The 12,868-nt window shown below is 36.5% G+C and overlaps 1 protein-coding gene across 2 annotated transcripts in view; it reads left to right on the forward strand.

Moving 5' to 3' along the window:
* The first annotated feature begins 9 nt into the window (after positions 1 to 9).
* METTL4 (methyltransferase 4, N6-adenosine) overlaps positions 10 to 12,868 on the forward strand; it is a 28,193-nt gene continuing 15,334 nt past the window's right edge. The window contains exons 1-8 of one of the 2 annotated variants that reach the window (XM_081951398.1): positions 10 to 135; positions 974 to 1,566; positions 3,243 to 3,305; positions 4,588 to 4,948; positions 5,514 to 5,583; positions 7,048 to 7,222; positions 10,489 to 10,595; positions 11,912 to 12,006. In XM_081951398.1, the coding sequence (XP_081807524.1) occupies positions 1,174 to 1,566; positions 3,243 to 3,305; positions 4,588 to 4,948; positions 5,514 to 5,583; positions 7,048 to 7,222; positions 10,489 to 10,595; positions 11,912 to 12,006 (1,264 nt within the window). In that variant the 5' untranslated portion in view covers positions 10 to 135; positions 974 to 1,173. The other variant, XR_014175244.1, reaches the window with a different exon arrangement.

Genomic DNA, 12,868 nt, shown 5'->3' on the forward strand with positions numbered 1-12,868 from the left:
AAAAACGTCATTTCCGTCAGAAACAGGAAGTTGTCTACAGGATAAACTTGTTGGAACGGGATAGTTCGCGTTTCTTCTCTATGGTTATCTCCGGCGGTCCACCGGTTGTGAATTCCGCAGCCGCTCGCTGGAGATGTGAGTTACAGACCGGAAGGCGGCTTCTGCCTTGGGTACGAAGCTTGTTCTTCTTCCCTGTTGGGAGTAAGGGGAGTAGGTCCAGTTGGCATGGCACAGATTGATGTTTGCCCTTCACGGGCTCTCTGATCGCGACTGTTCGAGTCCTTCACGGAGCAGAAGACTTGGCTCAAGGGCTATGCAGTCCGCTGACCCCCCGATCCAAACTGCTATGGTTTACTCAGAAATAAACTCCATTGAATTCAGCAAGATTTACTTATAACTACAATTTAGGGCAAGACTGCCAAGGAAGAATCCAGCTCAAATTTAATTTCCCCTAGGACATCGCTAGAGAGTTATAGGAAGCCACCGTAGTGCAAGAGCCGGATAATGACTGATAATGACTTGCTATGTCTCTTCCAGAATTGTAACAAAATATATATCTAAAGCAGTGAGCTCTCTCGGCTATATTAATCTAAATATTGTTATAATTGTCCAAATCTTCAAGCAAAACTAGTTTTTTTTTTTTGCACAAATGTTTTGAGTGTTCAGAACTTATGGGCAATTTATGTTTTTAATTTGAACCTTATAGCCTAACATTCAAAGCAAATTTTACTTGGCATTGATAGCTACAGGGACAGTGGATGATCTATGATAGGATCTTGTGTATCAATAATTTTTCACAGTTAAAAGTATCTCCAAGTATCTGTTCTCCCCATATCATTATTGCTATTTTCCCTTTTTGATATGCAAAATATTGAATATAGAATACAGGGAAGTATCTTTTCATTGACTTTAAGAATAGTCTTAATTTTAATGAACTGCTAATTTCTTAAAGCAATGGCATCTTTTTTTTCAGACTCACGTGGATGCTTGAAAATGATCAGTCTCTTGAACAGAGGAGAGATGCTGTTCTCATAGAAAGTCCTAGTTTCACAGAATTGAATATTTGACAGTTGGTTAATGCAACACTTTAAAGATTTACTTCTCTGGTTCCCCCCTCTCAAAGGAATATAGTTTTTAATTCATTCGGAAGAATTATGCCTTGGAAAGCAGACAATGTCTATTGTATGTTATCTGCCAGCTGGCTGGATGCTAGATCACCTCCCTTTCATAAATAAATCTGGATACTATTTTTGCCACTCTCTTGAGCAGTCAGCTAAGGATAGTTTTGATAATACTATTCCTGCTTCATCGGGTACAAGTTTGATTCCCATAAAATCATGTACAAAAAAAAATATTCCTGAATTTAGCAACTCAGGAGAAAAATCTAATCAGATGGTAAAGAGGACATACTTATTTCGAGAAGAATTTTTTAATGTAATTAAGCCCCATATTCCTGCAAGCTTCCAGACGGAAAAGCATAGTGGGATTAATCTAGAAACTAGTATATCTGAACAACAGAAAAATGACAAGGACAAGAAACCTGTTATTACAGTTAAGGCTAAAAAGGTAGAGTATAAAGATACATTTCTTAAATATTTACATACATTTTCATTCTGTAAATAACATAAAGTGAAATCACTGATTTATTTTAAAAATAGTTATAGATTATTATGTTTTCAATACAAAAGTGTGTTGTGTGGATTATTGGTAATAAGCACTGTACAATTTTATCTGCTTTCAGCATTTAATAAACCTCTGGTAAATGAAATCAACTAATTTTAGCATGTGCTAGTAAAGTTGTATTATGAATTTATAAATAAAAAATGGCCCTACAGTAAAATACTAGTAGTACACTGAGTAATAGTAATAATATGTGTCTTACACTCATGCTATCATATGTATTTACCATCCCCAAGTTGTAATCTTAGAAGGAATTGTTTAAAGCTGGTTTAATTATGTGGCATTTTCTCTTTCAGAAAGCCACATGGCTTGACTTTCTTTGTCTCTTGTGGTCTCTATGTCACGTACAATGATGCATCTGATAATAAAAGTGAGGGACATTTTCCCATCAGTCCTCTGAAAATCCTATATTTTTCCTGTAGTCAATAATTTACAATGAAAAGGATACTGCAAAAAACTAGTTTTTTCTTCCCCAAAACCTGAATATGAAGACAATTTCTGTTGTTCATTTATTCTGGGTCACCCATATCTGGTGCTCCCTGAATTTACTGTATTACTGCTATAATTTCCATGAAAACGTAGCACTGGCATTTTTAGAAAAGATCAAGGTATAAAACACTAGCTGGATAATACCACTTCCCCTACTATCCCAATTTCCATTATCTCCAGCCATCACTGGTTTTGGATTACGAGAATTTTGTGTGGGCTGATCTGGATTGTAGTGCACACTAGAGAAGGATATTGTAATAATCAGTGTTACACGTAGTTCATAATGGTAATTGGAATTTAAATTTCCACTGCTAACTGATGCAGTCATAAAATGTGATATCATATGACTGCATTGCTTAGTAATGGCAATCCTGGCAGTCCCCTTTCTTGTTAACTGAATCCTACCAGCTTTTAGGTGAGGATCTGCTCTAATCCAAGCCATTCCTGTTTGGTCACTTTGTAACCACTCCTCTTCAGCTGATGTCATCCATCTGTGACCTTTTGGATAGTCCTCTACCTATTACTACTACCCACATTGCCCTTCACACTGTACGCTACTAATATACCAAGGTCTTCATACATCTTTCGTGTAGCCAGGGTGCAGCTGGACTTCTCTTGCATTCCACCCTTGGAAAAAGATTCTCCACGGCCTTCTTTTGCAAAAGAAGCCTGGTGGGTAAAAGAAAGACCTAAGAAAGAAACACGTAAATGCTTGCAAATCAAAAGCAGGATTTTCTTTCTTTCCCCAAAAACTGGAAGAGTGGGAGATAGATACCACAAAGGAAATCCCCAAATATCTACATTCCATTACAACTTATGGTTGGTGAATTGTGAGATGCTGAGAAGCCACCAATATGTGTCATACCAATTAGGTTGCAAGTTGTGCATCTATGAGATTCTGCTATTTACTAACATACACATTTAGTTGTCTTTGTGGAGTTTAAGGGGTGCAAGTTCATCACAAAATACATCTTTTTCTTATATACAGAATAATGTATTATTAATTATAATAGTTAATATTTGAATTAACATTTGAATGATAGTATTGTTAATCTGCTCATTTTCAACTTTAGAAACGGAAAAGAAGCAGTGAACTTAATCATGGTGAAAGTGATATCTTAGAGTATCATTTAAAGGTAGGTTTGAAGGCTAATGATGGGACAGTATCATTTGTTTTTGTGACACATATGCTTATTTTAAGAAACGTTCAGTGTAAGAGACTTTGTATGTTGAAATAAGAGTTAAATTCACACTTCATGTTTAGATAGAATGTGGTTGTTAATTTATTTATTTATTGACTTTTAAAGTCTTGATAGCCTCATCCAGTCATTGTTGGAGTGTTATAAAGCCTCTTCTGCTTACTACTATTTTAGTTTAATAGTGGTTAAATGACTCTAGAATATTTTATAACCTATTGTTAATAAATGGCCTAAGAGATTATGCATGTATGACCTAAGAGAGTATGCTGTAATTTTAACCACAATTAGACATAATGTGATTTGTGTTAGTTTAGCATTATAAAAAAGCATTTTTTATGACTTAGGACATTATTTAAGCCTGTTCCTAGTTAATATTAAGTCACAAGGTATTTAGCATGATTTTGGGGTTTTTTTCTAATCTTATTTATAAACCACTAATTTATTACATAACTTGATGGGTGAATCTCTTATTTACTCAACACAGTGGCTAAGCCATGGCTAAGCGTGATGTATGCATGCAGTTTGGTTTGTTCCACAAGAAAACATACTCTTGTATGTGTAAGTTAGGCCTTTTTATGGTGGTAGTTGTTAATTGGCTTTATTTCTTGATCTTATGCATTCCTAAATACCTTGAATATTTTAAATAGCTTGGTTTCATTTTCAAATTGTAAATTCGGTAGTAATGAATCTGTAGGCCTCAAGGCGAGTAGAAGATTATTAATCTAATAATATTTATGAGCTGTGATGGCCCAGTGGTTAGAGTGCAGTACTGCAGGCTACTTCTGCTGATCACCAGCTGCCAGCAGTTTGGCAGATCGAATCTCACCAGGCTCAAGGTCGACTCAGCCTTCCATCCTTCCGAGGTTGGTAAAATGAGGAACCAGATTGTTGGGGGCAATAGGCTGACTCTGTAAACAGCATAGAGAGGGCTGTAAAGCAGTGTAAAGCAGTATATAAGTCTAAGTGCTGTTGCTATTTATAATTGTCCTATCTCTGTTGTTATGCTTCTGTTTGCAAAAATGTCCATGTGAAGGATTCATAACATTCTCCATTCAAACACCAAGAAATAATGTTAAGATGAACAAATCTGAAAACATTTCATAACTGTTTCATGCTTAAATTGTGCCGTCATTAATTCATATGAACTTCTTAGTAAATTGTGGTTGACAAATCTGCGTGTTTCAAGCAATTTCCCTTTATCTTTTATTGCTGTACACAGATCAGTGGCATCATTTTGGATGGGACCAGATGTTTAATCCAGGAGGCACGCAGAAGTGGTTTCCTTCAGCCTAATTCTATAGACCAGCTTTATGTCAAGACATCTGACAGAGGACCCAATAATTGCAGTTTGGCTGAGCTTTGTGAGATGGCCAAGTGTTTCATTCCTGTGAATGAAAAAGAGCAAATATGTGTAATGGAGAAGGAAACCTCTGACCCAGAGCAAGTTCGATTAACCTGTGTTACTGAAAATAATACAAACAATGCGAAGATGTTAACACTAATGGGACAGAATTACTTATTTCCCCCTAGAAGTGTATTTCTTTTATCAGATTTTTCATGTATGCAGCCACTTTTGAATTGTAAGTACCGGTACATACCCTAGTAAAATTTCTCACTTGTTCAGCAGTCCCTAAATATTTTGCCATAGCAGTTCTATGTATATTTTAGTAAAGGAGGAATTGAAAGACCTGACTATCCATTTGAACAATTTGAGCAGTAGTATTTTGCCTTGATATAACCAACATATTATGTTTGACTGTGTATAGTGAAAATTGTATAGTTTAACTGTGTATAGTGAAAACAATCAAAATTGTTTATGGTCCATTCCTTAGCTATAATTTATTGTGATTTGGGTCTGAAACAAATCTGCTTGGCTAGGCAAGAAAGATTTTATGGTACATGTAAAGCCGTTATAATTGCTTGTTGTATGAAATTGAACTATATGGTAAATACAGCTTTACATGTAAAGCAATGTGGTCAGTATAAACTTATAAGGGCAGATATTGGTTGTTTTAAAATGCAGGGAAAGATCATACTTTCAATTCCTTTGAAAGATGTAAGTATTAGGGTCTTAAAATATGAGAAATATTTTTATAATTTCAAATAATTGTTCCGGCAATAATTGAAAACATTTCTTTTTTCCAGATAAAAAGAAGTATGACATAATTGTTATAGACCCACCATGGGAGAACAAGTCTGTTAAAAGAAGCAATAGGTATGATTCCCATAAATGTATATTTTTATTTAAATTAAGTAAATAACTTTTAATACCATGCCATCTGGCAGGTTACTGTTGTAGTGGTACAATAAAAGGAATTATTTTGCAAAAGGGTATCTGAATAAAATTTGCTGTGTATGCTTGATATAAAAAAATCGGTTAACGGTGTCCTAACAAGATTTTTGTGATTGAGATTCTCAAATGTAAGGAGATATAATGGTTATCATTTATTAAATGAAATTGTTTTATTAAGTTGTAAAATTAATCAATTAGTAGATTGTTATAATTTGTGATTATTCGTGTTTTCATAAATGTATTAAGAGTATTCTGATATAATTCTGGCTGGTTGACTAGAAATATACAGGTTATAAACAAATAGAAATTTAAAAATTAGTAAATTGTTCTAATCTTGTCTTTTAATATTTTTTAAATGTTCATATTAAAAATAGTGAAAAAAAGAGTAAATTGAAAAATCAGCAAGTTATATAATTAATTAAAATTAGGGCAATACAATATCATTCAAACATCCATTTAAAGAAATACAGATTATCCTTACTTACTACCCCCTTTAGCGATTGATCAATTATGGTATTATAAAAAAATAAGTTTGCAACCAATTCTCATATTTACAACCATCACAATGTCCCCCAGTCACATGATCACCATTTGAGTACTTCATAACTGGCTTGCAACAAGCAAAGTTAATAGAGAAGATGGAAGTAAAATCATAAGTTGCTGTCACAGGATGTTTCACTTAACAACTGAACACTTAACAACTGAAGGGGAAGTAAGATTGTAAATAGAGTAGAGGAGCATAGAGTAGAATAGAGTAGAGTAGAACAGAATAGATAATATAGAAAAGAATAGAAAGGAAAATTGGAATGGAATGGAAAGGAAAGGAACACACACTTTATTGGCCAAGTGTGATTGCACATACAAGGAATTTGTCTCAGTGTACATACAAACAACAAAATAAACATAATAATGATACCAATAAGAGAAGGTAGTAGAAAACATGAGAAGGATAATAATAATACAGCCAGACTGCATGGGTAGCCTGGTAGCCGGTAGCCATTGTTCAGTAGTGAATTTCATACTTGATCAAGATGCTTCCAAAATACCACATAAATGGAATAAATTACAGTTACTGCACCTCAAACTATTAATCTAATATTCAGAAATGATTTAATGAAAAGCTCATTTTGCTTCAGAAGGTTTTTTTCCTCCAACATGTATTTGCTTTGGGAAATGAAAACGGATTGTAATTAGATTGTAGATAGATCTACATTCAGTAGATCCAAATGTAAAGGGAAAGCTTTTCACCACTGGATGTCACTCTTGACTCAAATTTAATCTAGTTAGAAGTTGTTAAACTAGACAAAGTTTGTAAAAAGTGTCAGACAATTTCAAACATCCGCTCTTGTTTTGAATGAGCTCTGAATTCTCTCTATCCACATTTAGGTATGGTTTCTTGTCTCACTGGCAAATCAAAGAAATTCCTGTCCCAGCATTGGCAGCTCCAAATTGTCTTGTGGTCACGTGGGTAACCAACAGACAGAAACATTTACAATTTGTAAAGAATGAACTTTACCCTCACTGGTCTATACATGGTGTTGTTGAATGGTTCTGGGTAAAAGTAAGTTTGCCCCCCTCCCCTCCCCCCCCATTTAATATTTGTTATAGTAATTCTAGTATTAATTTTAGTGGTACATTTTAAATGCATTTTACCTTTTTTAAAATTTATTTTTCTTCATTTATAAGTGACAGGTTGGGATAGTCAAGAATTCACACAACTCAGGTCTGAACAGAAGGCTTAGGTACCATATTTCTATTTTTTTTAAATTACAGCTAAGAATTAAAAAAATAAATGAGAACATTATCAGCCTAGAAATGTGTGATCAATATCAGCGCAAAGCTTAAACTGGTTTTTTTTTTTTTAGTTTTTCTACTAGAAATTTTAGAGTGAGAGAATAGTTTGTTTGTTTGTTTGTTTGTTTGTTTGTTTGTTTATGCTGCTCCTTAATCCATCTTTCTGCTCTGGTGATCACTCAAGAACAAGTATATGAAAAGTAAACAAACAATAATAAACTCACAAAGCAAAGACGCCTTCTGAAGGAGTGTGTTCCATGTAGTTGGAGATCCAAGATGTCCCTTCTCGTGTATCAGAATGATGAGTTTCTGATAGTGGTTGCCTCTTCTACCAGTGTTAAAAGGTGGATAAGGTCTAAAAGGAAGATTATATTTTATAGATAGTGAACTCCCATATACTAGCACATGCCATTAGTAAGCAGTGCAGAATGTATAGATTCATACATTCCCTGTACTTTGCTTTGGCTGGCAGCTTAGCTGCCACATTTTACACCAGCCACAATGTCTGGACACTTTTGCTTCACTCAGCGCACAGTCGATAACCATTGCCAAACATGTCAGGTTGCATATGGTGGGCTAGATCTAAATACACAAAGCAGAAACTTGCAAATCCAATTATAGCTGAGAATCAAGGCGTTCTTAAGGTTTCAGAAGGAATGCACCTCTATCCACAACAAGCTGAATTTCAATTTCCAAATCTTATTTACTAACAGCATTGCTATCTTGCCTGAAGTAATTTCAGTTTGTGACTTTATATCCGGCTCATTATTAAATATACTTGAACATTTTAAATAACATTCAGAGATATCAATTGCTTCCTTGGTGTAGCATGGTAAGAGGCTGATGATACTCATTTAAAAATTCTGAATGATCTTCCGTAGCAGTTTTGTGTAGATACCATATAGCGTAGGGAAAGGATTGAACCTTATGGGACACCATAGACCAATAATCTAGATAAGAGACTATTGTATCTAGCACTACCTTCTGGTTATGGTAAAAGGTCTTCCAGGCTGAGTGGCTTTATAAATGCTTCAGTAGTATGCAAAACACATGGCTTTGATGAGCACCTGAACATTGCAAACAGATTTCTTTTTGCCAGTTATGGGCAATCATGAAAATACCTAGCTTGGTAGCTGACTAAAGAGCTGAGAAGAGACTAGTCCTGCAGTAGTTTTGTAGGCCTTATGCATTTTGAGGCCATTCAAAAATCTTGGTTGAGACTAACTGGCTTACATATTTTGCTTTGGTAAAGTTGCTTCCAAGGTACAAAACAAAATCTAAGCTGTTTCACAAAGGTCTGCTCTCTCTACTGTTCTAGCCACTCCAAAAGCTATGCTCAGAATTAGCAGACAGGGAAAGGAGCATTGGGATAGCGAGATGAAATTTCTGCAGCCCATGTACTTTCTCCTTCCTGCTTTCCAATCCTAGTCTGGTGTACAGTATAGTGTAGCCTAGTGAGCCAAGCAAATTGAAGACATTGCTTCAATTTCTGTCAGCCAGTGTCTGTGATTCACATGTTGTCAATAGATGCTTTTCCAGCAATTGATCTGACATTAAGGAATAGGATTTTTAAACTGGAGGAGCTGTTATCGCCATATTGTTGATTTCCCTAAATGAAAAGCAAAGAAAAAGATGCCATTTTCCCGGATCAGATTGCAGCCCTTCAATCATAAATTGCTCCAATCAGTGATTGTGGCAGTATTCAGTGTTCCAATTTTGCTTCTACGTATGACAGCAATCCCCTATTCCCGGGATGGCGAACCTATGGAATGCGGAGCCATTTGTCAGGACACACGAGGCTCTGCCCTGTCAGCTGGCCAGCTGAATTTGTTATTGTTTGAAGCCGTTTTTTACCCTCCCCAGGCTCCAGAGGCTTTATAGGAGCTTGGGGAGGGTGAAAAGACGCCCCCGGAGGCCCTCCGGAGGCTTCATGAGCTTCCCTAAAGCCTTCGGAGCGCTCAAAATGATGCTCCGACCAAACCGGAAGTGACCTCCGGTTTGCTCGGAGCGTCGTTTTGAGCGCTCTGGAGGCTTCAGCGACTTCAGGAGGCTTCCCTGAATCCTCTGGAGTGCTCAAAATGGTTTGAGTGTCATTTTAAGTGCTCCGGAGGCTTCAGGGAAGCCTCCTGAAGGTCGCTGAAGCCTCCGGAGTGCTCAAAACGACGCTCCAAGGCTTCAGCGACCTTCAGGAGGCTTCCCTGAAGCCTCTGGAGCGTTCAAAATGGTTTGAGTGTCATTTTAAGTGCTCCGGAGGCTTCAGGGAAACCACCTGAAGGTCGCTGAAGCCTCCAGAGTGCTCAAAACAACGCTCCAAGCAAACTGGAAGTCACCTCCGGTTTCCTCGGAACATCGTTTTGAATGCTCTGGAGGCTTCAGGTAAGCCTCCTGAAGGTCGCTGAAGACTCCAGAGGGCCTCTGGGGGGGCGGAAGGGTAGGCTGTTTTCGCCCTTCCCAGGCGCCTATAAAGCCTCTGGAGCCTGGGAAGGCGAAAAGAGCATGCAAAAAATGGGGGGAGCGCCTGTAGTGAGCGCATGCGCACTGGGGAGGTCACGCATTGCATTATGGGTGTGGCACAACCCCCCCTGCGGTCCCCCCACTTATGGCACGCAAGCCAAAAAAGATTCGCCATCGCTGGGCCTATTCAATAGCTTCCCTTATACATGTGAATCTCAATATTCCTCAAATTTGTTATTGTTCTTAATAACACTGACACAATTAGCTCAGGTTTAAACTTAATTTGTAACACAATGTTAAATGGGTAATTTTTAGCATTTAGTTTTCATGAGTGATACATAAAACACTAGAATTGGTTTTCTTTGACCAGATTTGGGCAGCTCTTGAATCCTGATCTGGAGAAATGTATGCATTGATTTGCATTTTTTTAGTAGTTATGTCGGAAGTAATTATATATGGATATAATGCTTAGCTAATCCACTGCTTTCTGCATTAAAAACAAATTTGGGTAAAACACACATAAAATAGCTTGCGCTGTTTGCTACGCTGGCTACATTTGTTCAAATTTCTCTGTTTCAGATTACAAAGTCTGGAGAATTTGTGATCCCATTAGATTCTCTTCATAAAAAGCCATATGAAATTCTTGTATTGGGTAGAGTCCAGGGAAATACAGATGTACCACTAAGGTATGGACATTGATTTTGTTATATTATTTATATGCAATATTATTGTGTAGCATTGAATTAGAAATGCTTCAATGAGTTTTGCAAACAAGTTTAAAGGGACGAGTGCGGTTTCCTAATACAAGACTGAGGAGTGTCTGCTTTAAGCAACTTGCAATCAGATCTCTGATTATTTGCCTCTTTCCCATGATGTTGCACCCCCCCCCCCATGTTTTAAAGTGCTTTCAGTGAATATCCAATTATTACTAAATGGGGGGGATAGGATATAATTCTAGAGGCATTTGCAGCAAAGTTCCACAGGAAGGTTATGGGAGTTCATGGGAGACTAAGGACAAAGAAAAAAAAGTTCCCTCGAACACCCATCAATTTTCTGTTGCAAGAACTTTGCCTTTTGATTCAGGGTTCAGGTTTTGTTTTGTTTTTAACCCACAGATTTCATGACCTGAAAAAGTTTGAAATCCTCTCACTTACAGAGTAGTGTTTATCAAGTGGGTACCTCTTGATGTGTTAGGCTTCTGTTCCCATAATAAGCAACCAATTATAGGGATTGAAATCCATCCAGGTTGTGAACAGAACTAATAGCCTGCGGCTTCTTTCTCTGAAGAGATAATGCCACCTGCTTCTGACGATCCATTCAGTTTTCTTGTTAGCATAGGGTAGGCGGGGAAAGGAAAAGATGCTGATGTCCATAACAACAAATCACACCTTCTTTACTATCAGTCAGTGTTGTCTTTTGAAGAGTTGGGAATTGACAGCTGAGATATAAGTGTGGGTAAGTTAGTGCTAATCCTGTTGCAGCAAAAAAAAAGAACAAGGTGGTTGACATTCTATAGGCTAGGTGTCTTCTATGCCTCCTAAAAAAGCTGCAGTTAAGGGTAAAGCTGCAGTTATGTCTTATATATGCCATCTTGGGTTAGCCCTAGACAGGATATTTTTTGCTGCTGCCAAATGAATCATTTGTGCCTTGGAATTACACATTGATCTGTTTTTATAAAGCCAGGCAATATTTATATTTGAAATATCTATTGGTTGTGTTCGGTTTGTCTTTTTCCTACAGGTTTACTTTTGTTTTATAGAAATCGAAGAAATTTCATAAGCTGCCCTTTAGCTTTCAGAAAAACACTCTAAACAATTCTGTATTAGCTTCATTATGGCTTCCAGTATGAGAGTGGCCTCTCTTTTTTTTAAATCATTCTAATTATTTTGTTTAGGAAGAGAAGTAGCAATGAATATACAAATCTTTTTCAGATACTATGTCTGTATAAATCACTTAAAGGTTTTCTTTTTATATTATCTTGTTTTATATATATATAAAACAGGCTTTCAGAAGATGAAATTTTTCCTGCAATTCCTGATCAGAAATTAATTGTTAGTGTGCCTTGTACACTTCATTCACATAAGCCTCCTCTTTCAGGTAAGTTCCAGAAATATTTTTTATATTTGTAAGCTTTTACATTTTCAATTTGTCTAGCTAGTTAATTGTTAATTGTTTAGTGTTCGTACACATTCGCATTGGTGGTTTTGGTCCATCATTAATATGACATGGAAGTTTGCAGAAAATTACAGAGAGCTTGTGAATGTTCATTATGAGTTTAACTTTGAATGTCAGTTTTCCTATCGGGTTCAGTTTTAACTAGACATGCTAATATTACTAATTATTAATTTTACTATCTTAGGCTTAACTGTCATTGCAACTGTTAATGTAAGCTGAACTTTAAAAGCAAATTTTATTCAGAGTATTTCCTGGAGTATTTGGGGATTTGGGGCTAATTGTTCTGTTTGTAGATATAGCCTTGATACCTTGCTAGCAAAAATATGGGGAAGTAAAACAAAGTAATGGCAGAAAAAAAACATTTTCTTTTTATTCCACCCCCTTCACTCTACTAATTGAGTCATCCTGATGATGTTTCTTAAAATATATGGTAAATGTAGATCAAATATGATTAAGTCACATAATACCACATTTACTGATCAGTCGTCTTCCATGAAACAAGATTTAAAGGTAATGATCAACTTAACGGGAATACTTACTCTTGACCTACACTGTGAAAGCATGAACAATTATGTCCATTCTGGTTATTCAGCAGCCATAGATCTACAGTAAGTACAGTAAGTACAGTAAGACTCGCTCAGTACATCTACAGAGATTCTCAGTCATCCAGGTCATGATTGTCCCACAGGTGCTTCTTACCAAGCTGCCTCTTGAAAAGGCACCTTTCGGACTTGCTCAGTACTGCTTTTTCTTAGGGGAATTGAGATCTTTTCTTACTTGTTTG

Source organism: Natrix helvetica, assembly GCF_964273705.1.
Source record: "Natrix helvetica genome assembly, chromosome: 4".
Classification (NCBI taxonomy): domain Eukaryota; kingdom Metazoa; phylum Chordata; class Lepidosauria; order Squamata; family Natricidae; genus Natrix; species Natrix helvetica.